Raw genomic sequence first — 15733 nt, forward strand, 5'->3', positions numbered from 1 at the left:
AAAAATATATATCCTAAATAATCACTAAAATAGCAAATACTCAACAAAAGCAATAATTTAAAAAACTGAAAACTAAGTATGTTATTCTATTTCTATAGCCTTGTTTTTCATACCTTTTCTTCCCTAATTCTACTTATCAGTTCCTTCCTTCAGCTCTTTAATTTTCCTTCGAGTTAAATGTTGCATTTTTTCCGTCCCTCGCCCAATCCTTTTCACTTCTACTGTCCCTCCAATTCTTCTTTTAATCTAACAAAAATGCAAATACTGTCTTTGTCATCTCTGTCAGCAATTCTGTATAAAACGAAGGAATAGTAAAAAGCAGTGAACGGAATGATATCACCAGTCAGATTGGTAGACAAAACCATATGCATTAATCTGGGTGGTTGGTTTCATAATACTAAGCAGCTAATCTAGACCATATGCATAGTAAGTGGAGTCTGACAGGCATCAGCAAGTCCTTGAGGTTACTGCAGCAGGGCAGTGGGGGGTAAGAGAAAAGACCAGCCAACTTGCTGGTGGTGAGGGCAGCTACAGCACAGCCTTACAACATTCTCCTATTTGTGCCCACCATCCAAGAGGAAGCAGAAACGGGGAATTCAGGAAGCTGTCAGCTATCTGGACTAGCACGGTCAGGTAACCGATTTTAACGGTGCTTGCAGCATTAGCCAACCAGCCCTAGATGCTAGTCTGAGCACACTGGCCAGGGCACCAACTTTAGGACACAAAATAAAGACTGCTGCTCCCAGGGCACTTCTGAATTTTAGTTTTACTACAGAATAGATTCTGAGAGAGGCAGAGAAGTACCTGAAGAGAAATTATATAAGTATTTAAAGTAGGTTGGTAGGAAGAAACAATTGTTAGAAGGAAGGAGAGTACATTCTTTTAATTACCTGAGAGTAACTTTCTAAAACCACTCAGCATTAGTTCTTGCAGGCATGGGGAAGTTCACCCTGAGGACCTGTCTCTTAAGGAATTCGCAATCAAACAAAACTGAAATCTCTTGTAAAGCTTTACAAGTTTAACAGTGAAGGATGTATCTGAAAAAGTTTCTGGACTGTCAAAGCAGCACCTTGATTGAATTCAAAGCAGTATAGTGCAAGATTTATTTTTACCCGTGTCCAGGAGTTAAGCTTTGATTCTCCAGAATTCTGTGGATCTTTCTTAATCAGACAACACAAGCACCATATTAGAATTTTTTGGCTTTCATCTGCAAAAAGGAAAACTAAAATGAGTAGGTTTTATCAAATAGAAAGAAAAGATAATCAGTATAAAATTTGTAACATTATATACTAAAGGAAATATATTTATTATATTTTAGGAAAATCACAAACTACTAAGTTCATAGAACAAGCATCCAGGACCATGTGTGAAACTTTGTGGTTTTTTTCCTTCTTGTGGGTTCAGGATCACTTATGCTTAGCCCTTGTGAGGTCAATTCTCTTTCTGTCACAGCAGCAATTTTTAAAGCCAAAAGAGAATGATGGAAAGAACTAAAAGAACTAGCTTTTTTAAAGATCAGTTCTTTATTTTATATTCAAACCATTAGTAATTTCAACCTTTTTAAGGCAATATCACTGCCATAAGCAGTAGTCAATATTTCTGATTTAATCAAATTGGCCAAAATACCCCCACTTGTTAAAAATAAATTTAACAAAAAGAATTGTTTTAAAATACATTCTTTTTAGTACCAAATGGTTTGGATAAAATAGAAGCTTTTTACATGCTCCTAATTCTTTACTCTAAAATGTAAAACTTTACTAAATATGTGATAACAATGCTGACCTTTGAAATCTATTTGGCTAGAACATCTACTTGGTAAGCCATTTTCTCTTTCCTCCTTTGGTAACTAAGTCCATTCAAGTTGGAGATTCTATAACACAACTGAGAAGCAAAAATGAGACCTAAAAACTGAAGATGTCAGTACCTGAACTAGAGCCAAGCTACTATGGACGTAACACAGGCCATGGAGGTGATGCTGAGGAAACCCAGCACCCGGAATCACTCCTCTGCAAAATCACCTGATGCTCTTTACTTTGTTATCTACTGCAATTTCATAAACACAGCATTTCTAAGAGCTTCATTAACAAGAAATAAGGAGAATACAAACTACAGTAAGCTATCTCGGCATTTTCAACCACAAACCAAAGGACCCCGATAGTAACTTTAAATCCATTTTCCCCCCATAAACTTAGGCTCTCCTAATAACTAACACCTCTGAACAAACTTTATCAGGGGTTATCCTGAGGGATATTCCTATTTTTCCTAGCTTTTATGAGCTCAATTACATCACTGGCTTGCCTGAAATCAGTTCATTGCAAGAATCACATAATTTAACCACTGGAGATCCTAGGGTTCTTCAGGTTGAACCAATGCCACTGATTAAAAATCTGACTGTTGTACTTTCTATGTTTTAAATATCAGAAGAAATTATAACTATCTGTATGTCACAAGTGTGACAAACACATCTAATGATATGCTTATGTAAGCAGCTTCCCATGTTATACAGAATGCAATCTGATGGGGAGCATTTCCAAAAATCAGACACTCACCACTAAAGAGAAAAAAGACAGAAAATGTTAATTAGGGAGTATAAATCTAAAAGAATCCAAAAGATAGGAGTTTTCCCCAGGTGTTGAGTGACTCTGCACATTTAGTTCAACAAGCATATTATTTTTTACTTTTCTCTCAAAAAGAAAAAGAAGAGCAAGAGTAACTTGCCCCCAGCCTTTATTTCTTTGCCCAGAGTCAATGCACTGAAATGCACTGCTAATGAGCTTACTTTGCTTTAGGGATTTAAAGATGCAAGCCATCACCTATTATTCATGAATGCCACCAGCACTGTCTACAGGGGATGGCATCTGTCAGGCTCCTCCCTAGAGGCTCAGACATCGGAGCTGGAGCACTGGGGATCGAAAACTGCCTGGGATTCATCATGCAGACAGTCATTAGTGCAAAGCACTCATCTAAAAATGAGTGTAAGGGAAAGGAATATACCACCATATATTTGTCACCTAATATTTTATTGTTTGATATCTTGAACTGAAAGCTCAAATGAAAGCTGAATTAATTCTATAGTTTAAAAGTGTGATGGCAGCATTTTTTTAGACAATAAATATTTGTTTTAAGCTGCCAAGTTTGGGGGCAAACTCTCACACAGTAATAAAAAGCATGAGGAAAACAGGTTATAGCTATAATATGTTAATCATGAGCTCAGACCTAGAACCTACCAGCCAGAACTCCAAGGAGGTGAAGGCAGTAATTTTATGGAGAGAACACCACTGAATAAAAGGTGTTTTTTCCCTTTCTATTAACTATTTTTTCTCTTCCCTTTGTGGAGTCTTTTAATTTGCAAATCCTTCCTCCTTCCTTATTATCCTTATTTCTGATCCTAGTCTCACTTACTTACTTCTTTCCTTGATGGAAACTGTTTACTCTTACTGTACTTAAAAAATAATTTTGATATTACAAAACCATAAGAAAATATCCCTTCCTGGAAGAAAGTGCCCAACTAGTGAAACAACAGTGGCAACACAGGCAAGATTCATGAGTTCTGTGCCTGTCAGTCTCCTCTACTAGCTCAAAACCAAATGCATACCTCAAACAGGAAACTGAAATTTAATGGGCAGTTCAAATGGTAACACACACATTTAAACAGAAAGAGATGGAGAATTTGTTTCTGGTTCACAGAGGGGGCCAAAGTAATAGAGATTAGGTGCTAAGGAAAGATCACAGACAGATGCAAGTCTAAGTCCACAGGGAAAAATCAGTCCAGTCTCTCACTTTTACAAATAAAGAATCGGAGACCCAGTGAGTTCTTGCCTTAGTTCTTGCCTTAGAAAATCCTATCTCATCTATTTTCCTCCAAGAGTCAGCCCCCGCAAAACCTCCCCTGTGAAACTCTCCTTCCCCTCAGCAACTTAGTCAAAGCTCCACAGTACCAACCATCATCCTGACTCTGGCTGATCTCCTTAGGTTTCTTTTTTCCCTGACTGGAAGCTCCTAGAGGGCAGAAATTGTGAGCCATGTTTTCCTAGGGCTTGACATTAAAAAAAAAAAAAAAATAGTGACTATATACATTCACATGAAGCTGGCTGGTGGTAAAGCCAGGACTGGAACATTTCAACCACAGTGGTACAATCCATGGGGGCAGATCATTACAACGACATGGGCTTTAGAGGAGTAGGATCCTGGATTTTATTAGTTCTATATTCTGAGAAAAGTGACATATTTAGGCTAATCCATAAATATCTATCCTGCAAGCCTATCAAGAACTCAGTTAGACCCACAATGCAATCCATAGAGAACAGTGCTCAGCACAATGTGAGCAATGCGTTCTACTTCAATTCTACAATCCAAACTTTCCCACATTTTAACATTTCTGAATTAAGGATGTGTCCCACATCCACTAGGTACACTTAAAGGGCATGTTATTTCTTTCTTCTAAAAAGTGGTCATTCAATCTATGAAGTATCTATGAGTGATGCCTTTAAATGGAGGAAATTCAACAGTTTCTTCTCCTTTCTCCTGCCATCAACAGCATTGGCCTAGCTCAATGTTTTTCACACTTTTGGTCACGACCTATAGGTGGATTGTAAAATCAGTTTTGGGTCATGAAAACCATTTTAAAAATGGTATAGTGAATATGAATTGCACATAATAAAAGCAAGCATTTTTTCATGAAACGTGTGGGTGTATGCGTATAACTGTATGTATGCATATATACACATGTATAGAAAATGTATTTCTGGTCAAAGGTTTTTTGAGAAACACTGGCCTAGTTGAAATATATAAATTTGGGGCAGGTAAGCATGGCCCTGGTAGGCAAATACAGTGATGGCTTCGCCATTTTAGATCAAGAACTTGAACAAGCTAAGTGGGTAAAGGAGGAAGCGTCAACTTAAGGGGGAAGAGGAAGCAAGAGGCATTAAGTGAAGAGGAAAAGGAATAGAATGAAGTTGGGGGTGGAGCCAGTAAGTTTGAGTATATGCAGTGCACCCAAGCATGTATGCTTATGGAACCAAATGCAAATGTTGTCCCTTCCCCACCTAGGTCAAGCTCCTTCTAATGACTTAGAACAGGCTGGGAAAGAGATACTGTATAATTCTCTAAACATCAAAGGGGAATATTCTTATTATTTTTGATTCTACTATCATTATATTATGCAATTAGTCTCTGACTTTATAAATACGAAAAGTAGGGGGCTTCTCTGGTGGCGCAGTGGTTGAGAGTCCGCCTGCCGATGCAGGAGACACGGGTTCGTGCACCGGTCTGGGAGGATCCCACATGCTGCGGAGCGGCTGGGCCCGTGAGCCATGGCGGCTGAGCCTGTGTGTCTGGAGCCTGTGCTCCGCAACGGGAGAGGCCACAACAGTGAGAGGCCCGCGTACCGCAAAAAAAAAAAAAAAAAAGAGAGAAGTATATATTACATTAGCTAACAATATAGTCAAATCAAGGCAATAAACCTCCACTATATACCTTCAGATGTGCCTATTCACCCTATGCTAAGCTCTGGGACAACAAAGAGAACTAAAACCACAGTTCCTGCTGTTGAGAGGCATTCAGTCTTCCAGGGCATCAGACAGGCAAACCAACAATTATAAAGCAGTGTAGTAAGTGTTATAATTAAGGGAGATACTGGCAGCTATGCACACACTAAGAAAGGTTCCTAACTCAGCCCTAGCAAGGCTATTTCGAAGAAGATTTGAGGACATGAGATGAGAACAGAGTTCCAGGCAAAAAGAACTGCATGTCGCAGGCCCAGACATCAAGCACTGTTAGTAATTTAAACTGTCTACAATGCATGTGGTATAGCTGTGGAGGATTAAACAGGAAATGAGGCTAGACAGGTAGGCAGGAGGTCAGTGAAGGAACACCTCCCCCAAAGTATCCCCAAATTCCTCTTAACCTTGAGTAAAACCAAACTGTCACCCCTAAATAATGGCAGAGCCATAGCAGAATTCAAACACTGAAGAATTTTACACATGGAAAATGGTGTGTGAGTTAATATGAAATTGCAAAACAAAGAAATTATTTCATTATTATAACCATTTTACACTGAATTAAAAATGAAGTTGTAACAATCATCTGGGAGTTTCTGCCCTCTAATTCAAGGAGTTCTGTTCTCCTACACATCTGCATGTATGTGCTTGTTTGTGTGTGCTTATCTATATACACATACACAAACATATATGGACAACAATAAAGGGTACCTTCTTTGTAATGGAACAAGGAATACATTTGATAAGTTGTTTCATGAAAAATAAGAGAAAGGCTTATAATTTAAAGTTCTGTGTTTTGTTAAACAATGCAAAGATTAAAATTATCATTAGAAGTCTGCATTTTGAGAGGACATGTTTTGGATTCTTACCATATGCTAAGATAAAAGGATTCCAGCAAGTTTTTGCCAACAGTTGACCAACTATGGGGAATCTTTCAATAATTGCACTTGAATCCTATAAAAGAAAATTATGTTTTGGTCAGTAAAAGGACACTACGCAACTCAGAAAAGCCTGAACTGCCATTATAGGTTGAGGGAGCTTGAATGTTTCTTGTTTAGCATATATTTTAGAAAAGTAAGGGGAGAAAAAGGTTAGAGAAGATCTTTAGGTAAGTAATTCTAATAAAGTTTAACAAGCAATCACCATACTTCATCCTTAAACCAGGCCACCCAAACTAAGAAGTACAACAAGTTTAGGTAAAATCAATATTATTGCAGCATTAACTTTCTTTTACTCATATTTAAGTCAAGAAAGGCCACTTTATCTAAAAAATAACAAAGACTGCATAATAGTGAAAAAAAATTATAGGTGACTAATATCTATATAACACCATATGTTCATCCTGGTTTTTTTTCCTAACATAATAAGAGAAGTTCCTGAGTCAGCTCCAGTAGCACTATCTCAAAGAAGGTTTAGCAGCACAAGAACTCTGGAACTTGTAAAATGAAATAAAAGCAGCCAAAGCATATAGATACATATCTCTGTTTATTACTATTTTGATTACTATATGCTAAATGACATCATATTTGTCTGCAACGACCTAAAACCTGACACAAAAAGCAATCAACCAAATAGAAAACAGCTTAAGATTAAAAAATACACTTGCTGTTGTACACTTGGCCCTTTCCCACTTCTTTACCTTTCAAGAAAGTTAAAAAATAAGACCAAACTGGGCTAACATGCACGTAAGCTGAAATGATAAGCATTTCCTACTGCAGAAGCAATAAATTCCTCACATTTGTCTGAGCATCAACGTCAGTCCTGGACTTTCTGGAATCACTTTAAGGTCAAGTTACTAAAGTCTCATTGCCAAAAAACAATTTTAAAAGTTAGCATTAGTTGTTCATACAGACAGTATCTTTTCTTCTTCTTTCTAAAGACATGTGAACTCATATCATCACTATTAATTGTTCTTCAAATATCCTTGAAGATTTCCTTGTCTCCAAATTTCCTTGTTTCCAAATTTCCTTCCTTCCTACTTGCTTCTTTGATTAAGGAAAGAAAAGTATAACACAAGAACACCTACATTAAATGACAATTTTGCTCTTCATTTTGAAATTAGAAAATAAGTATAAATAAATAATATTTTGATATTATGAAAATACATTAATTCACAAAAATACCTATTGCAATGAAAGTATGAAATCTTATGTCAAAATGAAAAAATACAAAATTTTGAACACAATAACGTATACAACAATAGTGAAGACACTCATAATCTTAATATTCACAAGAAAAGTCCACTTAAAATATTTATAAAGAAGAGATCTTAACATTTATCATCTCTTAGTAGAGCCCACTTTAGAATAGGGTTGAGAAAAGAGTAAGCATTTCAGCAAACCCTTCAATATTTAAGAGATACAAAGGCCTTTAAAAGAAACCCAATTATTTCCTGACAACAAGTGTCGAAGTCTTGTTTATTTAAAAACAACTTGATTGGTCGGGAAGTCTCATGTGACAATATAACTAATCAAGAAAGAAAAGACTGAAGTCATAATGAATCAGACACTAGGAAACCACATCCTGTCTGCAATATTTACAGGTAATTTGTCTGTCTAATCTTTCGTTAGGTCAATACCACAAGTCCCTGGACTGCATTCAGGCTTAATAAAATCTGGTAAAGAGTTCCTGATGTCACAAAATAACCTTATTATTTTGGTCCACTACTCACCATCTCTTTCAAGGCTTCATACAACTGCCTCAGGAACTCCTGGAACTGAGGCAGGTGAAGACAGGTGTCTTGTTGGGTTTCCAAAGTGGATGCCTGATCCCATACAGAAAGCTTGCGCATCCAAAACTGAAAATCACAAGGAAGGCCTACTGAATCTTGAGCCATCTCAGAAAAAGGGAAAAGGTGATGTACCTTCACAGTGGTTTATCACACGCTGAAGGAAACAGTGAACACACATCAAATCTATAAGAAAGGGGGAAAGAAATGAAACATTTAAAAAAGGATCTTTTATCAATGCCTTCATACCACTGATGAGTGAAAGGAGGATTACAAGGGACCAAAATAGCATGCTTTCTGTGAAGTCATCTTTGAGTTATTTTAAAATGTGTCACCCAGCTGTATCTCCAATTTTTACCATCTGAACTTTTTATCATGAGTAATATCATTACACTAAAAGTCATTATACCTCCACAGGCACATGCTAATTATGTACAAAAAGCACAGCTGATAATACTTTATATCTTCTTTTTAAGACTGAGCTATTTTTAAATGTTCTGAATATGAAGTTCATTTGAGTATTTTAATGTAATGGGAAATCAAAAACATCCAGGGGAGTTTCATAATAGTCTGTGCATAAGAAATGTTTTTGAAGTTCTTACGTTTTATATGCACTTCTGGCTTCTCATTTAGGTGTAAAAAAAATCTCTATGCATTACTGTCTAATGAATTTTCTTCCTAGTTTCTCAATTCTGAGAAAAAAGTAAAATAATTCATTCCACATGCACCAATTTGAACAATCTGCTTAATTTAATTAATGACTGCTGTATATGCTTGGTCTCCATTCAGAAGAAGAAATCATATTTTGGTAAAATAAGATAAACTCCAATTGTTGAGGAGGTATGCCAGTCCTAAGTGACAGAAAATAAAAACTCATAAACCTGACTTACGACATCTGAAGTACATGTTAAAAAGAATAGTGGAGTTACGTGCAGAGTGAGTGAGTACCTCAGGCAGAGATAGGTAAATAAACTCCAGGTGCCTCACCACCATCCCAGCTCCTTGCCATCCACACCCATGGGAAGCATACTGGGCAAAGAAGGGAAGGCTGCTTCTCAACAGGTGCAGGCTTTTACAGACTCAGAGTTTCCTGGGGCAGGGATAATACTCAGCTATCTAATTTCAAAAGATTACTCTGCAAGTAGTAAGTGAGTTTAAATCTTCAACAGCGATTAATTAACAGATAAAGTGCTCCCAATTAAATGCCAATAACATCAACAATGGAGGTTTTCATTACCAAACAGGAAAATAAGAAAAAAAATAGGAAGACTGTACAATTTTGCTGCAGTGCAAAAAAAATCTAGACCAGGAAGATGAATGTTTTAAAACAGTACTAAACATTTAGTTTTGAAAAGTCCCATAAAATTTTTTAAAAGTTTAATTATAGAGGGAAATATGCATACTGTCAAATGGCACATACATAGCCAAAAGTCTAGATGTCTGGCTCCTCTTTCTCTATCTTCTTTGTCCAAGCCACCACCAACACCTGTCAATTCTACCTCTAAAATAAATATATGTGATTTCATTTGACCTCATTCACTTCTTTCCATTTCCACTACTGCCATCCCATCCCATTCCTGTCCATTTCTTCCCTAGAGTCTTCTATCTGGTCCCACCTATTCATCTCCAGTTCATTTTCTACACTGTCAACAAAAACAACTTGCCCAAATGTAAATCAGACCTAGTACACTCCTGCTCAAAACCCCCTTCAATACGTTCCTTGGGAGGAAATCTCAACCCCCTGCAGAAAAGATACCGGCTCCTTACCAGAGTCTCCAAGGCCTTGTAAAACATAGCTCCAGCACACCATCCTATGTCCTATGTTGCCTCTCCCCAGCTGACCAGAGTCCACTCCAGGCCTTTCATCTGTTTACCAACACACCAAACCCTCCTTCCAGGCCTTTCTGCTGATGCCTCCACAGCTCTGAGCACACCGGTTAACTACCCTGGGCATTTATTTGTTCACTCAGTTATTATTGCCTCTACTGGTACATGCATTCTCTGTCTTCCCTGAATTTAGCCCAGGCCTGGGAAATAATAAATGTTGAATGAGGAAATATTTTTCAAAGTATAGTTCTAAGCTAAATGTTATAACAAAATGCTTTTCCAGGTAGAGCAATTTAATTTTTAAAAGGTAACTCCCCCCAAAAAGAAATTTTAAAGGTATTTTTATGTTATCTATGTAAAACTTAATTATTAATATCCCATTTTATAAATATAGTAATAGCTTACATATTCATATAATTACTATGCTCTTGGCAATATATTAAAACCTTATGCATACTAGCTAATTTGATCCTCACAACAACCCTATGAAATGGGTATGTACTACTATCCTCATTTTACAGAAGCACAGAGAGATTATGCAATTGCCCAAAGAAAGATTATGTAAAAGCCAAAGGAAGTAACTGTTAGTAAGTAGCAAAGCTATGGTTGTGGAATTTGAATTCAAAGACTTAAGCTCTAAAGTCCGTGCCCTTAAACAAAGAAATAAACTGAAGAAACAAACTGATGAATTTCTAACATGTTTCAGATGGCTCTATATGTAAGTCAGTTTAGATATTTGGGAACATCAAATTGAAGAACTTTTTGATAGAAGAGACAAGAAACTATTTTATTTTAACAAAATTACAAACAACCTTTAGTTTAGCAATGGAAATGCATCTGATTGTTTTAAATGGAAAAAGCTTTAGGGATCATGCAGTACAGTGGTCCTGGACGCTCTATTTCACAGCCTATCTGGGGAGTGGGGTCAGTGGGAGTAGGGAGATGATAGTGGTTGTGAAACAGGTGGTACCCTGGTTGTGATGGTAGCAGTGGAGGTGCTGCTGGCATTTACTGTCCAAGAGCCAAGGATGCTGAACACACTGCAATGCACTGGGACAGCAGCTCAAAAAGGAAAATGGTCTTCCCCCAAAGGCCAACGATGCCCCTACTGAGAAATGCTGACCTAATCTGCACACTCTGGAATGGCCATCTGTTGGTTTTGCCTGTTTACCATTCCTCCTCCATTTTTAGTTATAACACCTTACTTTTCCTTTAGGAAAGTATCTCCCCTATATTCCCCAAGTCTTGGCAGGTCCATTAATCAAGGTACCTATGCCATCAGTCAAGGAGTGAGATGATGATTCAAAATAGGCAAACTAGACTCTCTACTGGGAATCCGAATCTTGAGCAGACTGCCATAAAGGTGGAACTAAGTCATTCAAAGATTCTCTTAGTCTAGATCCCTATGCCATCTCCTTAACAAGGTATGACTTTTCAGCTTTCTCTTTAATTCTGTCAGCTACCCAGGGGCCGTCTAATAATATTTTTTTTTTTTTGCTTAAATTAACCACTATTGGTTTCTGTGATTTTCAATAAAAGAACACAAACTGATATAGTCTGATGTTATACAGTATCGGATACAAACTGATACCAGATAGTGGGCTGCAGACAACAGACCTTTGGAGAAAGGAGGGGAATTTAGAAGTGCTACTGGGCCAAGTCAGGTAAAATGACAGTGAAACTTCTGTTCCTATTAGGGAACTGGAAACCAGAAGTCCATGGAAGAAGGTAATACAGATCAATGAGGCATCACCCTCACACAGGGGTCCTGAATCATTACACTCTTCTAGTAGGAATGGCCAAGTGAAACCACTTGACTATCAAAAAAAAAAAAAAGTCACACATCTGATGACTTGCAGAGAACCTCACTCCTCAGCTGAGGGGCCAATGGGTCTTAGTCAGTGATATTAGGCTGTCATAAACGTAATCAAATGGTGACTCCAACTCAAGGTGTACTTATAGATATGAATCCTAACTGGGGCAAATTAATACTACCCTTTGCACCTAGAATACAGTTAGGAAGCTGGTAAATGCATTTCTCCATGGGGATAAACTGAGGACATGAGAAAGCAGTTGACTTTCACCTGAATCAAAGATATCAATTCTGGATATAGCACATTACACTGGTCTACCATATTGAAGATATCAGGCTGATCAAAGTAGGAAGATATGGGTGCCTTGTTTGTATTCCATATGGTGGGATATAAATCCCATGAACATACAGGGCCTGCCACTTCAGGAAGTTTCTTGTAATCCAATGGTCTGTGGTCTGGTCAGGATATGCCCTTTAAAATGAAGATACACAAGAATCTAGTACCAGTGGTGGCCTCCATTGTGGAGACCTAAGTAGATGGATGATAAGTGCAAGAAAGGAAATGTCCTTTCCTGTACTTTTACTGTACACCTTTTTGCAACTTTTCAATGTAATGCCATGTGTACTAGTTACTGACTCAAAATTAATAATAATAAACAAACAAAAAAGAAAGTGAATGATAAGTGCTATACCTTACACCTGCTAAGAAGCAAAATGCTTGGCTGATACCTCTGGGATTCTGAAGGTAACATATACTACATGGGTTTTAGACCATTTATCTGCTTCTACCCACTTGCCTGGCAAGGAGGAAATACGGGTAGGCCCAGAGGAATAATCACTATACAGCTTATCTGTCCATACTGAAGTGCTCTGCCACTCAGCTACGACCCAGCAGATCCTACACTCTTTAAAGCCTGTGTGGAAGATCTGGATTCCGGAAAAACCTTATGGCAGGACTCAGTGACTGGACTGATCTTCCAAGCCACAAAGCTGGGTGTACCCAGCAGCACTCTATCATCATGTGCAAATTATGCCTGCTTGGTCAAAATGCATGAGTGAGGTTTTTGGATGCTATCTGTATATGTCTTGCTTGCTATGTCACATAATTTTTAAAAATTCCCTTCTCTTTCATTTTCCCCTCTCCTACTACTGCATATATAAAGTATATTATTAGTAGATAAATTTGCTAAAATCTATAATTTACAGATAATAACAAAGATGGGAAAAGGAACTGACATTATCCAGAACCTCTGGACTTGAAGCTAGATGCATTAACCAGACATTACTTTGAATTACCTCCCTTTTTGGAAGGAAGAGAAAGCTAAATTATGTTAGTGGAAAGTGTTTTAAAAATTCTTTGTATGGAAAGCAATAGGTTTGAATGTCTTGAGTAACCAAGAAGAGACAGTGGGCATATCTGTCGTTTTTGCCCGCCTAACACCCTTTTCCTGTTCTTTTAATATACAGTCAGCGCTCCCTATCCACAGGTTCTGCATCTGTGGATGGAAATTTTTTTTAATTTCAGAAGGTTCCAAAAAATTTGCCATGCACCCGCTACTATTTACAAAGCATTTACCTTGTATTTACAACTATTTACACAGCATTTACATTGTATTAGGTATTCTAAGTAATCTAGAAATGATGTAAACTATATGGGAGAATGTGGGTAGGTTATATGCAAATACTATGCCACTTTATATAAGGGAATTGAGTATCTGTGGATTTTGGTATCTGCAGGGTCCTGGAATAACCCCCCTGCAGATATCAAGGGACAACTGTATACACACCCCACTTATGCTCTGAAGAACTGCCCTTCCTTTCCGTATAGTTTTAATGAGACTGGTTTGCCTCCTCAGAAGTGGAAGAGTTACACAAGTCTAACAGATAAAACTAACAGCTAAGGAATACACTATACAAAATAAAATGAGTTTATGTCCTTTTTATCTGACATAAACTGTAGACTTTCACCCATTAAGGAGTACTTTATGATGATCTCACTTAAAACACAAAATTGTGTGGCACAAGTGAAATTCTGTTTATGATGTTTTCTTTCTTTCTTTTTTTTTTTTGGTACTGTTCAGTAAGTATTTTTTAGTATTCAAAAAAAGAAGTAAACAGCCAAATGAATCCCATGTACCCTTTAAACAGTTCAAACAATTATCAAGATTTTCCATTTTTAAAGCAAATCACAGATACCATATCACTTTACTCAAAGTATCTTGATTTGTGTCTCTCTTTTTTTTTTTTTTTTTGTGGTATGCGGGCCTCTCACTGTTGTGGCCTCTCCCGTTGTGGAGCACAGGCTCCGGACGTGCAGGCACAGCAGCCATGGCTCACAGGCCCAGCCGCTCCGCGGCATGTGGGATCTTCCCGGACCGGGGCACAAACCCGTGTCCCCTGCATCGGCAGGCGGACCCTCAACCACTGTGCCACCAGGGAAGCCCTGTGTCTCTTTTTCATAAAGACCTAGAAGAAACTTAACTACAATATCTCTTTCATATCCAATAAAGCCAACAATGCTATCATCTAATAGCCCTTCTATGTTCAAATTTCTAAAACCTTCCCTTTATATTTGGATCGTTTATATTCGGATCCAAACAAGATTCACACATTGAATGTAGTCAATATTGATATTTCTCCTTTAATCTGTAACAAAATGATGTAAAAACAAGGCTTCTCTAATCTGTAACAAGTACCCCTCTTTTATTTTTTTTTAACCTCTTCATATCATTTATCCCCGGGAAAACCCAACACATTTGACCTATAGAATCTTTCACACTTGTGCATTTAGCATTTCTTGTGGTGGTCTTTAACATGTTTTGCTCTCTCTTCTATATTGCTTGCAAACGGATAGCTAGACCTAGAGGTTTCATTAGATTCAGGTTTAGTTCTTTTGCAAGAATACTTCATTTGTGGTGGTGTGTTCTTTGAATCAAATCAGAAGTCACATATAATATCTGGTTGTCTCATGTATCATAATGTTGAAACTGATCAGTGGTTTCAGGTATTGTCAAACAAATCCATCCATTATAAAGTTCACCACCACCTTTTCTCTAATGGTTTTAGGATCTTCTGATGATCATTTTAGGTCCATTAGAGGCTGAAAAATGGTGATTTTTCTAATTTTATCCATTCTCCTGCTTTTAAGATGTTTCCTGATGCATAGAAGTTTTACATTTTTAGGTAGTCAGGTTAACAATCTTACCTTTGGAACTCCAATGTATGTCTCTCCAATCCTGTGAAATTGCCAAAAGTTCTGCTAACTTCTCTCACTTTTAGTAGTACAGGCCCTCTTCTAGGTTCTTGGTCTCTCCCAGCTTCTCAAGAAATGACAAATGCCCTGAGGTTGAAAAGCTGCTGTAAAATGTCTGCTCAGAACTTTGCACCTCCCTTCATCCCAAGATCTTAACCCCTTGAGTCATGAGTACCTTCATAGTTCTCCAATATCTTCCAAATACGTTTTATCTGGCTTTTCTAGCCACTCTAAAATAGCTGGAGGTAAAGTCTATAATAAGTTCTCTTGATTAACCAGGATAGGTGAGGTAGAAAAAAGTATGATACAGACTATATTTAATGCAAACATACTTTCTTTAAAATTGCACCCAGGGCTTCCCTGGTGGCGCAGTGGTTGAGACTCCGCCTGCCGATGCAGGGGACGCGGGTTCGTGCCCCAGTCGGGGAGGATCCCACATGCCGCGGAGCAGCTGGGCCCATGAGCCATGGCCGCTGGGTCTGCTTATCCGGAGCCTGTGCTCCGCAATGGGAGAGGCCACAACAGTGAGAGGCCTGCGTACCGCAAAAAAAAAAAAAAAAAAATTGCACCCAATTTCAGTTCTATTTCAGACTATATAGTTGAGACAAACCTTC

At 37.8% G+C, this 15733-nt stretch overlaps 1 protein-coding gene across 2 annotated transcripts in view; it reads right to left on the reverse strand.

Moving 5' to 3' along the window:
- The window catches only part of FANCC (FA complementation group C), a 259780-nt gene that overhangs the window by 163539 nt on the left and 80508 nt on the right, over positions 1 to 15733 (reverse strand). Inside the window, exons 2-5 of one of the 2 annotated variants that reach the window (XM_082843477.1) lie at positions 15072 to 15206; positions 8170 to 8412; positions 6368 to 6452; positions 1113 to 1207 (exon numbers count right to left, since the gene is read on the reverse strand). In XM_082843477.1, coding sequence (XP_082699603.1) covers positions 1113 to 1207; positions 6368 to 6452; positions 8170 to 8334 — 345 coding nt within the window. In that variant the 5' untranslated portion in view covers positions 8335 to 8412; positions 15072 to 15206. Of the gene's footprint in view, positions 1 to 1112; positions 1208 to 6367; positions 6453 to 8169; positions 8446 to 15071; positions 15207 to 15733 lie in introns of those variants that run through there. The other variant, XM_082843478.1, reaches the window with a different exon arrangement.

This window comes from Leucopleurus acutus (assembly GCF_964270905.1).
Source record: "Leucopleurus acutus genome assembly, chromosome: 7".
Lineage (NCBI taxonomy): Eukaryota > Metazoa > Chordata > Mammalia > Artiodactyla > Delphinidae > Leucopleurus > Leucopleurus acutus.